Consider the following 18,695-nt stretch of genomic DNA (forward strand, 5'->3'; position numbering starts at 1 on the left):
ACATTTCTTCTTTATTTTCAGAGATACTCTAATATACTTTTGTAACACAAATGTAACAATCCTTTTTGATTAAGTGAAAGCGTTTCAAGATCAGATTTCCTGGCCAGCCAGTGTCCTAGCAGAGGTGTTTTTCACTGCCATGGAAAAATCTAGGTCCCATTCTCTGTTCTTCCTGGCTCAGCAGGGACAGCACATTCAGACCACGGGGACAGGGAGTGCAATGCAGCATCCTACAGCTACCTCACTGGCAGATTAAGCCATTGTTCTGACATCCCATTCTGTCCTTTTTGGATGGGAGGATGACAGACCTTGATGTGTAATCATAGGGGTGTGTGTGTAGCCGAGTGCATATGCATGGGCAAGTGTGTGTGTCTAAGGCAGGAAGAAAATGGAGGTAGATGGTCAGAGCTTCCCTCAGTCAGGAATGTGATCAATTCATTATGGGGAGGGGGAAGAGGTGGATTTTCTAGTTTGTTGCTAAAGTGAGTTCTTTCACTCAGTGAGGTGTTCCTGTTCTCCTGAACTCTCTGTAATGGACAGTCACCAGGGTCACATCCGCAAGAAAATGTTAAAAACAGTGAGAGGCTGGGCAGCAGTTACAACATAGTCCTGGTTATCAGGGCTCTTTGGTTCAATTCCCCACTCTGTCATTGGCTCACCTTGAGATCCTGGCCAGTTCACTTCATCTCTCTGTCTCAGACTTCCCACTCATAAATGTGCATGCATGGGAGTGTGTAATACCTGCTTCACAAGGGTTCTGAGGTGGTGCTGTCATCATAAAGAGGCATTTCAGATATGCTAACTCAGTATTTTAGTTTCACGTTACCACATAATGGACTAATGAACAGTGTGGCAGAGAAAATAATTCCTCAGAAAGGCTAGGCACCCTTTAATTATTGTTGGATCTTGACCAATGTTTTAATTATTTGAAGCCCAAATCCTAAAGTGCCCTGGCACATGCACCTGGTGTATAAGCAAGTGAGACAAACAGAATGGAGAAATTCTGCATGACAAGCAGCGACGGCTCCAGGCACTAGCGCTCCAAGCACGTGCCTGGGGTGGCAAGCTGCAGGGGGCGGCCTGCTGGTCGCTGTGACAGCGGCAGTCAGGGAGCCTTCGGTGGCTTGCCTGCGGAAGGTCCGCCAGTCCCACGGTTTCAGCGGCAATTTGGCAGCGGGTACGCCAAAGCCCGCAGGCATGCCGCCGAATCTGCAGGACCGGGGACCTCCCGTGCTTGTGGCGGCAAAAAAGCTAGAGCCGCCCCTGATGACAAGGAAGCAACTTCCCAGCCGGTCTCTTGCAGACAATAACATGACTCTAAGTCTGTGTTTCCCAAACTTGGGATGCCGCTTATGTAGGGAAATCCCCTGTCAAGCCGGGCTGGTTTGTTTACCTGCTGCGTCCGCAGGTCCGTCCGATCGCGGCTCCCACTGGACGTGGTTCGCTGCTCCAGGCCAATGGGAGCTGCTGGAAGCGGCACGGGCCGAGGGATATGCTGGCCGCTGCTTCCAGCAGCTCCCATTGGCCTGCAGCAGCGAACCACGGCCAGTGGGAGCCGCGATCGGATGGACCTGCGGATGCAGCAGGTAAACAAACGGGCCTGGCCCGACAGGGGCTTTCCTTACACAAGTGGCATCCCAAGTTTGGGAAACACTGCCCTAAGTCAATGCACAATGCAAAGTCACGTGTACCAAACCTATGGAGAGGTGAGGACAGAGTCCTACATCAGCTATTCCCCTTATATCTAAGAGTAGCTGACTGCAGATGCCCTCATACTGAAAAAAAAATAAGTGGGAGCTGAAGGTTCCTTCCCTCAGCCCTGCAGCGTTGTAGTACTGTTTCTGATCAGTCACGCCTCTCTTTATTCTGACCTTTGTTGTTTCTTCAATAAGTGAATTTCAAATAAGTGAATTTAGTGTTTGTGAACAGTAGAGATGGATGAGATTTTTCTGCCAAAACATTTTTTTTTTTTTTTTGGCAGATTTAGGCTAGTCTTAAAACATTTTACAAATTTGTGTCAATTTTGGTGAATTGTTTCAGTCAAAAAAAATTGTTTTTTGGGGTGTGGGGAATGTTAAAACAGTTCATTTTAACATTTCCAAAATGAAGTGTTTTGATTTTTCAGATATAAATCCCATTGTAAATTTAATAACATACTTAAACATTTATTTGAGCAGGGAATGGAACTTAGGTGTCCCGCTCCTAGGTGCCTTAATCACTAGGCTATGGAGTCATTTTCACTCTCTCTCTCTCCGGCCCAATTAACATTTAAGTATTTTTACAAAGTGGAACCGTTTCAATAGGAGAGAATGAAAGAGGGACTCACCTCAGAACAGCCCACGGGTGAGGCACTCATGTGGGGATGGGGTTGGGCAGAGACCAGTCCCTGCCCTTCATTTTTGTTGCTTTTATCTATATATATGGTTTTTAAATGCCTGGAAACTAAACAGAAGTTTGACCTGAAGAAATTTTGTTTGACCTGAAGACATTTTTTTTCTAATTTCCAATTCACAGAAAATTCTGAACAATTTTGGTTTTTGGTTGACCCAAAGTTGGGTTTTTTTGTGAATTTTCAGAACTGACAGGAAACCAAAAAATCAGTTATTCACACAGTTGTAATGAATAATGCTGGACCGACATCACTGGAAACTGCCCTGAAGCCCTTTCATTATCTGAAGGATAGTTGAAGCCCAGGGCCCTGACAGTGCAAGTTTCCAAATACCATCCTGACAACATGACTGAACCCTCACTGGAGTGACAAAGAAGACTGCTCAGTTTCCATGCTCACTGGCATTGTTAGTAACACTCCTAGTAAGGGTGCAAGTAGATACCCACTAGAAAATGGGACCAGGACTCCCTGGGCTGGATATCAACTTTACTAGTGACAGAGATGAAAGGTTCCCCATCTCCTATTATCAGACCCCTAAACCAGCCAGTTCCCCATACTGCCCATTCTCGTAGGTGCATTAATGTTTGTCCTGGTACATGAACTGTGCTATGTCTTCATCTCCTACTGCCAGCCACTGGGATCCTGCAAGGCAACTTGATCAATAGCTTAACAAGAGTGGCCATTCAATCGTGGCTGAATTAACAACATGAACAAACTAAGCACATGCCTGGGGCCCAAATTAGTAGGGAGTGGGGTCCAAACTGAGTAGTGCAGTGACCCCATCAGCCAGGTCGCAATACCACTCACTCAAATTTGGCCTGGCCACCCCTCCGTCATGACAAATGGGTGGCCAAGCCAAACCTGAGTTGGAAGTGGGGCAGCCAGGATTGAAGTGGGGCAGCCAGGATTGCTCCTCCTTACCACTTTTTGGGGAGGGCCAGCTCCTGCACCAGGGCTCCTCGCTCAGGAGGAACTGTAGAGGGGCAGCGGTGAGTCTGAGGTGGGACGGGGTGGACCCGAAGGAATTAAATAGGGGAGTGTCTGTGCAGCAGGAGCCAGTCACAAATTGATCTGGATAGGAGAGAGTTAACTAAGCAACATCCCTGCCGCAGGAGCCCCTTGTGCTTGTGTTAACAGATCACTAGCGCAGCTGTGCTGGTCAGGATGGGGTTAATACAAATGCGTTCCTACTGCTAGAGCATCTAGTTTAGCTGTCCACTAGAGAGACCCACAATTGTGTTTTCATAGAGCCCAGTGATGGGTTAATCTGGCCCTGTATGCAACTGGAAGAATGATAGCCTTCTTTTGGGTAAATCCTTAATTTGGGCAAGCAGACAATTTGTTGTGGGTGGCTACACTGACAGTTAGCCTTTTTATATAGGGAAGGTCTGTAGATGGCTCCTGAGGATCGGTTTCAAGCAGAGGGTTATTTTTCAATATTGTAACTGAGAAACTACTAGGCTTTTTGCTCTTTCTAGATTTGTCCTAGAGACATATCTGCCGAGTACATTTTTGTGTACAATTTATCAACTAAGTTACAGCTTGCAATTAGATTTCAACAGTGCAGAACTGCCTAAAGAACCATGCCATCTACAACTGGGACTTTTAAAAGCATTTTCTGTTTACACCCGATGAATGCAGTGTAATGCTTTTAAAGATCAACTGTGCTATATACTATGTGTGTCTGCTGAAAACATCAACAGCATTTAAAGTACAGCAAAGCCCAAGTTACAACTTTCAGAAATAGATCCAAACTTCCCCAGAGCTCAGGAATGTTCCGATCGGGGCTTTTGGTTGTAATTAATGATGGACAAACCAAAAAAAAAAAAAAGCCAAATTTGACCTGAGTGGGGTTTTGGTTTTTGTTTAAAAATGACCAGGGTCTTAATTATATGTTTTTGCCAATTATCTTAGAATTCTTTAACCCTTTGGACTCACATTATTACAAATGTATGTGTGAAAACCCTAACATCAAAGAGATGTTACAAGCAATTACAGTTCTTTGGAATTTTCTTTGAAAACACAACACAACTATATACATTGCTCTTGTACAATCTGCACTGTCTTGTCAAAGGCGTTGAGTTAGTCATGATATTCCTGCAGGGAAAGCAGGGGTGTGGAGGAAAAATAGAATATACAGTTACAATTTTGATGGAGGCCAGCTAGAAGCCATATGCTCTAAGAATTACTGTTACTATCATTTATGTTGTGGTGGCGCCTAAACGCCATAGCCAAGTTAGGTCCTGTGACGGAGGGTATAAACGCCATCCTGTCACAACCACCAAAAGGTCAAGAGACAGAGTGGATAGCTCCTCAGCTGAACCTAACTGGTGGATCATCAACAGTTGGGATAAGAGCCTACAAACCAGGCAGAAGAAGGCTGGCAGTGAGCCTGAGGGGGACTGTATCAGTTACAAACTGGCAGGAAATGGTGCAAGGAGCCAGAACCAGGGGAAGAGCAGTGAGTCTGAGGAAGCAGACCTTAGCTACTTACTACAGGGTCCCTGGGCTGGAACCCAGAGGAGAGGAGAAAGAGGCCCTGGGTTCCCATACCTGCCCGCAGGTAAAGGGATGTAAAAGCCCTCCTGACTCAAGGGAGAAAGGACTATTGAGCCCAGGGTGAGGCTGAAGACCCAGCCTCAGGCCATTAGATTCGGTTTGCTGGACTCTCAACTACGCTAGAAAGGGTGTGAACTATAAGTGACCTGGCTGGAGGGCTGAGTTGTGAGAAGGGTCAAACAATCACAGTTTTGGAGGGGGCTGTCAACAAGGGGCTCCAGGGTTGAAGTGGCTGCTGCACCGTGCTTGGTCATGAGGGTGTGCACTATCTGGTGACTGACCCCTCTACAAGCCCCATTGTGCAAGACATCGTACACAGATATAAAATAAGTGACAAATCCTGACCCTAAAAGCTCACAATGGTGTTACTGAGAGCACAATTTGGTTCAGGGTTTGCTGGTACTACATCGTTTGCACCAAAGGTGAAATGCTGGCCTCGCCGAAGTCAATATAAAACTCGCATCAACTTCAAATGATGCCAGGATCTCATCCTAAAGTCTCTTTTTGCATACATAGATTAAAATAGTTCTAGCAGAACAGAGAGGAGCAGAATTGAACATTAGTTTCATCTCTGCCTTTCAAATTCCTGTTTATACACAGCACACTGTATGTTTTTTCATAGAGTGCCAAAAAATCAAGTTTGGAAAAAAAAAAAGCGTAGGGGAACTTTTCATCTGCTTGTCAGCTTGGATACAAGCTTGTTAAAAAAGCAACTTTGAAATGTAAATAGCAGTTTTCACCAAACCTATTAATAGTTTCAATAACTTTACTATTTAATGGTTGGATATTATAGACATGTTGGTTTATGTTCCTTCTTTAGGAGGGGAGAAATTCAATTGTGCTTCCCTGATGTCACAAATCTCACCTTATAGGTTCCCTTCCCAGCTATGCACAGGCTGAAATGCTGATCTCATGTTTTGGTCTTTTGACAATTTTCATTTAATGAATTGATTCCTACAGTTCATTAGCTTACCCTCTTCCACTTCTGTATACACATATGTCTTAATTAGCTGCTCATTGGCTGTTTAATTACAAGAAAACAGCTGACAGCTGCCTTGCTGCATACTAATGATAGACGTTTTGGAATGATTATATACAAGCCTGTGACAACTAAGACTTATTCATAATCCCATGATTTATGGCTAATACTTAGAGACATCCACGTATCATTAAGTTTTGCAATATTCTCAGCAACTAACAATTTGTGTGTGGGGGGAATCCTTCCTGATTTTAAATCAAACTCTCTTCAAATTTCTTTTAAAAACATAACAAGAGATAATTGTTATATGAAAAGGATGAAAATATTCCAACTGTACTTGTAACCATTTTATGACAACTAAATTATTTTTTTCAGAGTAGCATCCGAAGAAGTGGGCTGTAGTCCACGAAAGCTTATGCTCTAATAAATTTGTTAGTCTCTAAGGTGCCACAAGTACTCCTGTTCTTCTTTTTGCAAATTATTTTTTAGATTTCAAGGGGAAAGATTTTTGGGTAAGTATTTGTTAATAGAGATTAAGGGTTTAACAGCTCTGGAAACAAATGCAAAAACCAAAACTGGTAATAATTACATTCAAGACAGGTTTTCCTACAGTGCCTTTATCAGTTTATACAAAGCTTCTGATAAACCCAGTTTGTAATATGATTAGGTTCCATCCATAACAGCTCACCAGTTTTTATTGGAAACTGGTTTAGGCAGAACAGTACAGTATTTAAAAAAAAAAAGAAAAAAGGAAAAAAACCCCACAGGATTTAAAGGGACCCTCAGAGTTAAGTAAAAAACAAACAAAAAAAGATTTTATAATCGGAGAACTTAGAACTAGTTCGATTCATGAATAAATTGAAGTCCACGTGAAAAGAAAAACGAAAGTATTCTCCTTCAAAGCAACAATAGGAATACTCCAGTTGTATTTTTTAACAAAACAAGATTCTCTCACAGCTTTGAAGAGTGCCAAGAGAGTGAGGGCTGGGTGCCTTTAAACTTCTGAAAGTACAAGAAATGCCCTCAAGTGCCCTATGTGAAAGGTGTTATGAAACTGAATGTATGCATTCAAGTAAGAAGAGTGGCCTGAAACTAGTTCTATCCACAGCTTTAAAGGCATAGTTCAGAACTAGGCATGGCAAATCTCGATTTTTATTTTTTCATAATTTCAGCGGATATCAATCTTTATTTCTAAGCATTTTTCAATTTACATTTTCACCGCTGTGGGAAATAATGTGTGTGTTTGTGTGTCAGACATATATTTAATGACAGATGTTAAATTCAAAAGTTTAATGCTTTATAACTGTTAAAACACAAATTGTCAACGTCTCACATCAAAATATACAAAGTATTTATCCTTAAATCAAACTCTAAATTCTCAGGCATCATTTTTATCTTATTTTGCCTGTGTGTAGATTTGGATTATTATCGATGGAGATATTTTTTTCAATTTATACGTCCGATGAAATTGACGTTTACTGATATTTACCGATGATAAATAATCCTTCTAACCCTATTCATATTCAAAATTTTGTTTCCTAATATCAAAGTATTTCACTATAAGTCTCTACAAACTATTCAGGAATTAAATTTAGAATATCAAGTAGTACCCGAAAATAGTTTCTCTGTTTAGGGACAAAGCTGGAGATGATGCACTCAATCACTCTCCCTCTTCTAATGATGGTACCCAACAGATTTTCAAGGATTGTATTTACTAATCACAAATGAAAATTCAGTTCTGTCTCAACAAACCAAACAATGACAATTGAAAGTATTACAGAGAGGGGTACTTTCTTCCCTTCACCCTCAAATGTGTTTTGTACATTAACTTTCACAGAAGAGATTAGCAATAGACAGATGAGGAAATTCATTTTTTGGTTAAAAAAAAAGAGGGTGTTTTTTTTAAAGAGGCATTTAAGCCCAAGTAAGAGGCAGGAGGCTTGCAAATGTTCAGTGAGATTTTTATTTCTTTGTAAAACACAAGGAAATATTAAATATAGATCACTAGATTAAGGTAGAACAGCTAAAATCACAGGAAGTTAGGAAATGAAAGATTCCTGAGTAGCATTAACTTGGCTTCATTAAAAATGCCAAAGGATATAATAAAAAAAGTTTGAAACCTGAACAGAAAAGACTACTAAGTATTATTAAATGTAATAATTACAGCACTGCAAAGGGGAATTAGGCCAAGTTAACATTGCTATTGGAATCTTAACTTTTGCTCTTCCCAGCTTTTTTGTGGTTTCAAATGTGGAATCTTAATGCTACATTAGCGTAGATGTTTGCGTTTAATTTCCTTTTATTTTTTAAGTTAGAAAATAAAATAAACGTCCCTTGTTTAATAGTGTTAGCATTTAAATAATCCCATTTTGGCTTTGAAGTTCCCACCACACTGGGGTGAAAAGAGCGAGAGAGAAGAAACCATCCAACTTCGCTGCTGCTATTGGAGATCATTTCCCACAAGACTGGCTTGAGAGGGTAGCAGCACTTCTGTTCACTTAATGATCATTTAGGGCCATGATTCTGCAATCTGATGCACATGGATGGATTTTTGCACCCATGTGGAACTTCACTGACTTCACTGGGATTTTGAACTAGTACAAGAGTCTACCCGAGAATCACAGTGCAGGACTGGGCCCATTACCTTAATAGCTTCACCATCAAAGCAGTGTGTGAAATAATTCAAACTTAGGGTATTTTTTAAAATCAAAGGTTAGATTATGTGAAGAGTAGTATAAGAACATATAAAATTGCAGTGATTACAGCCACAAAAAAGCTGGAATACACACTGTGGGGAAATAGTACCTAACTGTTTCACATTGAGAGAAACCAAGATACACCAAGTTGTCCCCCACCCGAAATAGCTCTCTTCAGTGAGACTTTGTTGCTTCTACTGTGGAAGAGCGTAACACGAACAAAATCCTTCTTTACCTTTACATCTGCCACAGCACAGGATTTTAAACACTTTTTAAGCCATGATCATTTACACTCTGAACACAGTCATCCCCACCAAGGTTAGGAAGATTTGAACTCCATGAGTGCCGTTCTTTTTTAAGAAGAGAAATATATGAACACACGCAGAGTGTCAGATACTTAGCAGAAACGATATTTCATTTTAACCCCAAAACCAAGAATGTGTGAAGGACATGAATGAGGTAAGCGGGATATTATTCACCTGCTTCAAGTGTGTGTAGGCTTAGTTGTCCTGGCTGTACATAGTTATCCTATGGTCCTGATGCTCCAAGAACAGAAGAACATCCCTCAGTTTGTTGTTTGGGCCTTTGTTTTACTGGGGGGGAGGGCTGCTTTTGCTTTCCCCACCATTAGCTTAGCTGACCTGGTTGGATTCTCAAAGGCAAATTAAGTTTTGCATTCTTCACTGTATAGGAGACCAGGGGAAACCATTTGCCTGACCCATATGGGACTCCATTTACACTCCCCACTGTCAGGCTGGCATCTGTCATTATTCTGATTGTTGGAGGTTCAGACAGGGACCTCCTTGTCCTTTGATAAGTGAGGGATTTACGTTAGTTAAAGGTGGAAAAGCCATTCTGATGGAGGGATTCTCAATGGATGAACTTATGTCTGCTCAGGTGAGTTCCAATGGTTGATCAGGGGATCTTGCAGAGGAGGAGAAGCAGAATTGCCCAGAGTACTGTCTCCATGCAGATGGCCATGCACCTACTTGCTGAAAGCAGTGGTAAAGTGAGACCTGCCAGCTTCGCCAAAAGCTCCTCTTGTGGAGGTTTGCCCAAGAAGTCCTAGGTGAATGAACTTCTCAGACTGGACTGAGGAGCAATTCTGGTCATTGACAATATTGTGAGTCTTGAAGATCTGGACAGTTCTGTTTTATATTGGTTCTCATACCATCTTCTTCACCATAGAATCTGAGGACCTTCCCACAATGCATTAGGCAATCTGCCTACTATATTATGTGTGGCTTGTTTGCTTTCATCCTCTTCCCAATGGGAGATTGGATTGTGTGTGCAGTGTGGTTCTTTTTTCATACATGCACGCTGCTACATGTTTATGTTAGAGAAAGCAGGTCAAAGAAATGCACCTTGTACTTGGAAGGTGGTGAGGTTTGTGATCATCCTTAGTTCCTGTGGGAATTTGTTCCCAAGTCTGCAACCAGCTCCCAAGGAAGCTCTGTCTCCTGAACTCTAGCTTTACCCTTACAGCAGAAAGTTCCATTGAGCCAGAGGAGTGGAGTGATTGACCATAATCTTCATCCTGGAGCTTTAGGTGATCTTTTAGATATCCAGTGCTCAGACCATTGACAGCCTTGAAAATAAGGACAGAGCCCTTGTGCTTGACTTGATATTCTATGGAAAACCAAGGTAGAGTGTCAAAGTGCTGCTTCTTCACATGAATAAGACTTTGATAAGAAGCCACAGAGGTACTGGTAAAACGAGATGCCCTGTGTCTCAAAGTGGATGTCAAGATAACCACACACTTTGGGACAACTTGAGATGTACAATGACTATAATTGGTTGTGGCTTTCTTGACTTCATCTCTCAGGTAGCACTGGGGACATAGGTACACCAGAGTACAGAGACAAACCTTCGTGAGGTTGATTGATCACATGAAGGGGTTTTCTCTTGCATTAGAATAGCCAGTGTCTTCATTCAGGAAAAAAAACCTTGACTACTGCTGTACTCCATCTGGACCGGACAAATACTGGGCTAAGCTTACTGTTTTTTGTTTTTAGTCTCCACCCTCCCTCCAAAACAAACAAACAAACAAACAAACAAAACCCTGCTTTTTCACTGAAAATGGAATAATGAACCTGAGTGTGATGACATGTTCCATGGAACTGTCCAGCACTACTTGCCAATTACTGGTGTCCTGAGGAGGGAGAAAAGACAAGAGGGTAAGAGAGGGAGCATTTTGGGATTCTATGCCTGGTCTCTGCTCTCTTAGAAAGCCCATTTGTCGGAAGCAGTACCAACCTGGGAGAAGAAAACATTCGCCAATCTTCCAAGTGGGTAGAGATCATGAGCCAATAGAACTTCGCACTATGGAGGGGAAGGCATCTCAAGAATAGTATCTTTAGTCTGCTGATATTCCTGTGATGACACAGATTTTGGATTATCTAAAAAAATGAAGCAGACATTGTGGTCCAAGGAGAGTTTGAAAGATTTGTCCGGCTGAACCTATTAGTATGGTTCCTCTACAGTTGATGGGATCTTTTCTTCTATGTCCTGGAATCCACTGGTATCCAGAATCTCCAACAGAGATTCAGGCATTAGGAAAATGGCTTTCCCCTTCTTCCTATGCTCACGTATAGAGGGTCTTGGGCTAGAGAGAGCTGAGGGTCAGGGTTTATGCTTGTTAGGGTGTAAGTCAATAAAATTCATGAGCCTCAACTCTTCGTACAGGAAAATGAGACCAGATAAAAGTATGAACATAGAAATGGATCCTCTCCAGCTGATGACCTGGATGAATGCTTGGAGTGATTAACACATCCCCCAAGAGATTAAACTCATTGTGGCTCTTTCTAGTGTTTCTTTCCTTTTTGGGTTTGATATTTTGGAGATGGGCGGAATCTCTTGTCCTCTTCCTGTCCCTATCTCAAGTTGGAACTGCAGAGCAGCGATATCTGGCTGAGAACCTAGGAATACTGCAGACTGTCCGTAATAATGTGAAGCACGTTGACTTTCTTTTAGAATTTCTCTCTGAACTCCTGCAAGACCTTAGACGTTGAGAGATGTGGCTGGAGACTGTGTGGCAAGTTGAATGTAAGCTGTGTAAAGAAATTAGAATGAACCAAGCTAACAGATGCTCTAAATTTCTAGGTCTGGATGATGGGATGGGGAGGAGCACTAAGATGAAGATATTAAACACAAAGTCACTTGCTCAGGGCTGCTGGTGTGCATGGCTGTCCCTATCAAAAATAAAGAGTCTGATTTGAATAGAGTAGAGCAACTACCTGGGTTTTCACACTGCACATCAGAGTTGCCCTTTGGCTGAAAATGACTGGCTGATTCCTAAGGTAAGTGATGAAGAGGGGCAATGATAACTGTGACACAGTAAGGCCGTATTCAGGCATCATGGCTTTGGCCTTCCCCAATATCATATATCTAGGACAAAATGAGCCTGTCAAAGCAGCAGTCTTGGCCAAGGTATGCGACCCTTCCCTTCTCTCTTATGAAGCTGGCCCTTGAATCCTGAAGCTGCTCAGTGGTGGACAGAAGCTTCATCAGGATAAAATGGATGAAGATATTTAGCAGATCCCATCACCGAGGAAGCACTGAACTTGGGAAATGCCAAGCTTCCATTATGATCCACTTCCAGAAACTCTCCTTACCAGCGCTGCTGCTAGATGGAAGAGTTAGTCAGAGCAAAAAAGCTAAAATCCTGTCTGGAAGAGCCCAGGATGAATCTCTGTCTAGCACAAAGACAGGAGCCTAATCTCTGAAGGTAGTTGGAGTTACATGTGCCCAGCAAGGGAAGCAGGCAAGCAGCTTGGGAAAGAAATGGCAAGAGTAATCTCTTATCCTTTGAAATGTGGGTTAAAGGTGGAAAACCCATTAGTACTCGAGTGACAGAAGAAGGTACTCGCATGAGAGAATGATGCCTGCAAAGTAAGCCTGCAGCGGGGATGTACGCAATGTGTCAGGACCAGGTCGCGCGCGCACGTGTGTGTGTGTGTGTATTTGCAGTATAGCCAGACAGGTGTCAGCATTAATGCTGAATGAACTTAATCTTTGTTGAAAGAAATTGACACCGAACAGAGGGTTAACACTGCTACTGAAATTTTATTTTAGTGGAGTTATTGAAGATTCAACTTCAGGAGAAAAAAAAAATCCAAGCCTAAACCTCACACGGCAATGAATTGCACCACAGAGAAAAAATTTTTTTGCCAGCAGGAAGGTTTTTATATCTTTAATACAAAAACTACACCCTATACAATTTTTTCATCTCATGCTGTTTTCTATGCGGGATAAAATATACGTATAAGTCAGTCCAGTAAATTACAAACACACATTTACAAATGGAAACTTAAAAGCCTGAGATCTCAACTAACACGCTTTGACTAGGTTTCTTTGCAACTTACCAAAAAAATCCAAAAATCAAGAAAACCACAAATTCTATCTAAGTGAATCCATAAAACAGATTCATTGTGGCCTGCTGGAAAGGACTCATCTTTCTACTCCGCTTCTATTCATTCAGTGTCAGTTTGATAATAAAGGAACCTATCACATCCATAGCACAACAAGAAGTCCTGTGATTTTGGAAGCTCTCCCAAGGGCTTAGAAAAAAATCACCTAGGAGCCAAAGCTTATGCTTAAACTGTATTTTAAAACTTGTTCCCCATCTTTTTACTAGTTTTATCAAACATAATCAACTTCACAGCAAAACAAAATTTGATATTTATAAAATGAAAGACTGAAACTCAAATGGATAAACACAGATGTTTTAAGACTTAATTTTTTTCCCAAAGCTTACCTTGCAGCCTTCACATGTAATGACACCATAATGGATTCCTGATGATTTGTCTCCACAGATCTTGCATGGAATAATTTCAATTTGAGCTGCAACAGAAGCACGCAACCAGTTAATTACATTTTCTTTTAAACACCTTATAAAAGCGTTCCCTGATCAGCATTTGTACAGTGAAAACTAATAACCTACTAAACATTATACTGCATTAACTATTCATTGCTGAACTGTGAGGGTCCCCCTAGAGCCTTGGACTAAATTATGGCTGCTCGTTATATAATAGCTTTCAGGTTATTAAAATGGGTCATTTGAGAAGGTGTTTAAGAACCCACAAGAAGGCTAGGATCAGCATTTCAAAGCCAAAAAGAACTGGGGAGTTCACAGTTTGGCTGAAGAACTAAATACTAAAAGGTTTCCTCAAATCTCCTTTCCTCAGAATTGTTACAAAAGGTATAAAGCTTGTCCTGGCTGAAAATCCATGATATGAATGTAACACTTTACACAAGTGTCAAGGCCATCTAGTCTACACTATTGACCAGTTTATACACAGATAATCATGGGAAATACTGGTAGCATTTTAAATGAAGGATCTCAAATTCACAAAAAAATTAGATTGAATGTTTATTATTAATAATTTGTGTATTAACACCCTGAAACTGAAGAAGGGAGGAAAATATGGCAGTACTCTAGTGCACTGGAGTATATCTTCTCTTCTGTCTTTGTATTTCTCTCCCTTTCTTGAGAAAGGACCACAGATGAACTCTATGAAAACAATGCTTCTTTACTGAACTAACAGCAATTAGAATTAAGTTTATCATGCTATGAAGCTCTTTCAGCATATCTCAAAGTTCATAAGGTGCCCATCCGGGCAAGTAACACACATTACCAGGGAGTCTGTTCTGTGTAAGTACCTCGGAATACATCCTCAAACTTCACCAGTGTATGTAGTTTGCATCCTTCGAAAGGTTCTATTACTAACAAAGTCTCTTTCAGGCAGGACTTTTCACCAAGTATCGGTAGTGTTTCACAGTTCAGAAGTCCAATTTACTTTGTGTGTGTGTTCAAGCACGCATTTTTTATAAAATAGTGTGTACCTGAGCGCTGTTGCCTTGTATGCTTTGTCTCCCAAAATTCTGAGACTAGTTTGTGCAATGTTGTGGGATCAGGCTTCATCAATTAAACTTGGCTGCTCCATCCATAAATTTCTCACAATTTCCAATGGAGTTTTTCCAAGATACAATGAGGTTTCTTACCATAACTTACTATCAGAAGAGCAGTTAATCTCCAATGAGGAGTTTAAAATCCATTAACACATTGCCTGATTACCTCTGAGAGACTTTATATTAACTTTGTTGAATTTATAGCTGTCCAACAGTAAACCTCAAAGTACATTACATCACAATATGTTTGGGGGTATCTTAGCCTTTTTTCTCAGCATGGGTTCATATGGTAAATGTGTCTGCTTTTCTGATTAGAGATTGTGTATTGTTCTATGTACTGTTAAGCACTTTGAACACCAATAGTGTGAAATGAATAGTTGTTAAGCAAGCAATGTCAATTTTTTCCTCTAATCCGTTTGCTTGCAATAGGGAGTCTCACAGTTTAGGGTCAGGCATGTTATTTTAAGGACCAAAAACATTAAATGAACATGTCTTAAATTTATTACAGGCATCTGGCAAATTAGAATATTCCCCAACCCATATGAAATGCAGTGAACGAAGCAACTACTGAGGAATAGTGACTTGCTCCCATGATTTGAACACTAGCTACTATGCTAAACTCAGGAAAGCAGCACCAGCAGCTATGCAACTACACAGCTTCTTTACTGACATTTCTGTACCAGTGGTTCTCAAACATTTTCACACAGTGGGGCACTGCGTGCAACTGATTCTATCCTGGGCACCTCCTACTTCCAGACATTTAATCCCACAATTTTCCTGGGGCAGTTATAATGACAGGCTGAAATGAAAGTCATATTAGGATTCTTAAGGAGACTGGACCTCTGAAAGCTCTGCAGGCTTGCTTGTACCCTCCATACAAGCGTCTTTATTTCACTTTGCTGTTCCGCTCACACACTGAAAACAACAGGGGAGGAAGCTACCAAGTGTTAATTTATATTATTTTATTAATGTATTATATGCATTAGTAATTACTACAGCATCTGAGCACCTCACAAACGTTCATGACGGAAGCACCTCACAACAGGTGACATAGCATTATCCTTATTTTACACACAGGAAACTGAGGCACGGATATTAAGTAACTGGCCTAATAACAACACAAAAATTCTAAGACAACTTCAGGAATAAATCATCCAGCTCCCACTTCTGTACCTGAAATGTAAGACCCACTTTCTTCCCTGCTGTTGTGAGTTAACATCCTATTCGAACTCCTGTTGCCAGTCAATAGATAAGACTCAACCGGACAGATAAACCTCAATATATTTTTAATACTCCACTTCTGTATATGTTATTGCCGTGTTGTTACTTGTAGAAACTGATGTAATAGGCTGTTTGTATGTTATCACTAATGCATAAAGTCTCATCTGAAGTTTAAGCATGCAATAGTTATTTCTTTACAAATTGTTAAGCAAGAGGACATTTGCAATTTGTTTCTGGAGAAATGTAACATGACTTCACAATACAAGCCTGAGGCTAAGTGATGAATAGTCTAAAAAGGGCAATAATTAGCCTAAAATGCATTGTCTGGAATGTCCTACTGCGATAATGAAATGGAATTTACATAAAACACAAGAAGGGAAATAGTTAGACCCTGGGCACGGAAGCATTTACTGATCATTATGGATAAGGGTAGTGGCACCAAATTAGATACGTTTTTAGAACTCTGAACTTGTCATAGAGTAGATTATCTTTAGTACACTTAGTTTCAATTATCACACAACATTTAATACTTAACCTTTACTTTTAACTTTTGAGCTACAATTCAGTAGAAGGAAGCTCTGAAGCATAAATTGCTTGGGATTGCCACAACCAATAATTGTATTAAAATTAACGCAGGGAAAGACATAAGATCAATTACTGCTTTAAGTGGTTGCTTTTGCAAATCAATATTAAAACAGAACCCTGTAACAAGTTCATATACCTTCTGTAAAATTATTAAAGGTCACAGCTACTTTATGGCTAGTGAATGCAAACTGCCTGTACATAAGCTACATGTTTTTCTTATAAGGGTGAAAATATCGCATCTTCTCTCTCATTTTCAACTTTGACATGCAAATATGCACTTGCTAAAATCTTGTTCATATGCAAACAAGACACATGGGAAACACTTTTGCATGTCAAAAATATGTTACAACTTGAGTTACTCACATTCCCAGTTTTCTGCACTATTAATGTTAATTGTGTCTGTTTAGTGCTTACACATCATTATACAGTAGTTTTTTTTTTTTTTTAGGTTATATAAAATACTGTAATTCATGTTTTAAACTAGAATTAGCCTAAATTATAGTTTACAATTCCAGTCTTCCAGGGTGGTGCTCAGACTGATTTTGGTTCATGCATGAACAAATTATTTCTTCCATATGAATTGGAGAAAAAATAAAACTCCTGTGGTTGCTTAGAAACGGCTATGGATACCAAGGTGACAGACATAGTTAGTATTGGTAGATTAGAATACTAAGAATATTTCATATTGTGGAAAAAAACATGTTCCAGAACCATACTGAAAGTGTCCTGTGCAGAAGAAAGTGGCACACTCCCACCCAGAAACTGAATTAAAAAACCCAAGCCACACACCAAGATTCCCAAATACAGGCTCAAGCTGGCAGTCACCTGAGTAGCAAAACAGGCCACTGCAGAAATAACTCTTGAGAACACAAAGTAGCCATTGAGGGCAAGAGGCAGTATTTCTGAATATCTATGGTATTTATACTGTCCCCATTACATTAGTGTCTGAGTACCTCACAGTCTAATGTCTTCATCCTCATAACACCCCTGTGAGGTGGCAGTACTATTATCCCTGTTTTACAGTTGGGAAATGGAGGCACAGAGAGGCCAAGTGACTTGTCCAAGATCATACAGAAAATCTGTGGCAGATCAGTGAATTGACTCAGTGTCTCCCTAGTGGCAGGCAAATTCCCTAACTACTGGACACTCCTTTCCCATCCATCCCTGATGTTTTGATGTGGATGTTTTATTGACCGGCTACATTGCCTCTTTGACATCTGTTTTGGTTGGTACGGTTTCTTTATATTTGCATTTTCAAAAATAAAATTATGTTTGTTTTAGCCTAATTTCAAATGCACACTCCCAACAGACAACCAAAATCAGCACTAATTGGCATCTTTGTGAGCTGCCTATACTCAAAAAGCCTCCCTTCATCTCCTTCCACTCTGTGCTTCATTCCTTCCTTTTGTCCAGGTCTGGAACAGACTCCCTGCACTTCTCTGCCAAGAACCCTCTCTCACAGTCCCTCCCCTAAACCCATTTCTTATAAGAACATAAGAACGGCCATACTGGGACAGACAAAGGTCCATGTAGCCTAGTATCCTGTCTTCCGACAGTGGTCAATGCCACGTGCACCAGAGCGAATGAACAGAACAGGTAATCATCAAGTGATCCATCGCCTTTCACCCATTCCCAGCTTCTGGCAAACAGAGGCTAGGGACACCATCCCTGCCCGTCTTGGCTAATAGCCATTGATGGACCTATCCTCCATGAATTTATCTAGTTCTTTTTTGAACCCTGTTATACTTTTGGCCTTCACAACATCCTCTGGCAAGGAGTTCCACAGATTGACTGTGCGCTGTGTGAAAAAATACTTCCTTTTGTCTATTTTAAATCTACTGCCTATTAATTTCATTTGGTGGCTCCTAGTTCTTGTGTTCTGAGACGGAGTAAATAACACTTCCCTGTTTACTTTCTCCAAACCAGTCATGATTTTATAAACCTCTATCATATCTGCCCTTAGTCATCTCTTTTCCAAGCTGAAAAGTCCCAGTCATATTAATCTTTCCTCATACGGCAGCCCTAATAATTTTTGTTGCCCTTTTCTAAATCTTTTCCAGTCCAATATATCTTTTTTGAGATGGGCAACCACATCTGCATGCAGTATTCAAGATGTGGGTGTACTATGGATTTATATAGAGGTAACAGGATATTTTCTGTCTTATTATCTATCCCTTTCTTAATGATTCCCAACATTCTGTTCACTTTTTTTGACTGCCGCTGCACACTGAGTGGGTGTTTTCAGAGAAATATCCACAATGACTCCAAGATCTCTTTTTTGAGTGGTAACAGCTCATTTAAACCCCATAATTTTATATGTATCGTTGGGATTATGTTTTCCAATGTGCAGTACTTT

At 40.7% G+C, this 18,695-nt stretch overlaps 1 protein-coding gene across 3 annotated transcripts in view; it reads right to left on the reverse strand.

Moving 5' to 3' along the window:
• The window catches only part of RORA (RAR related orphan receptor A), a 558,226-nt gene that overhangs the window by 28,200 nt on the left and 511,331 nt on the right, over positions 1-18,695 (reverse strand). For all 3 annotated transcript variants that reach the window (XM_054042166.1, XM_054042165.1, XM_054042167.1), the window contains one exon: positions 13,380-13,465. In XM_054042166.1, coding sequence (XP_053898141.1) covers positions 13,380-13,465 — 86 coding nt within the window. The remainder of the gene's footprint in view (positions 1-13,379; positions 13,466-18,695) is intronic.

Source organism: Malaclemys terrapin, chromosome 10 (genome assembly GCF_027887155.1).
Source record: "Malaclemys terrapin pileata isolate rMalTer1 chromosome 10, rMalTer1.hap1, whole genome shotgun sequence".
Classification (NCBI taxonomy): domain Eukaryota; kingdom Metazoa; phylum Chordata; order Testudines; family Emydidae; genus Malaclemys; species Malaclemys terrapin.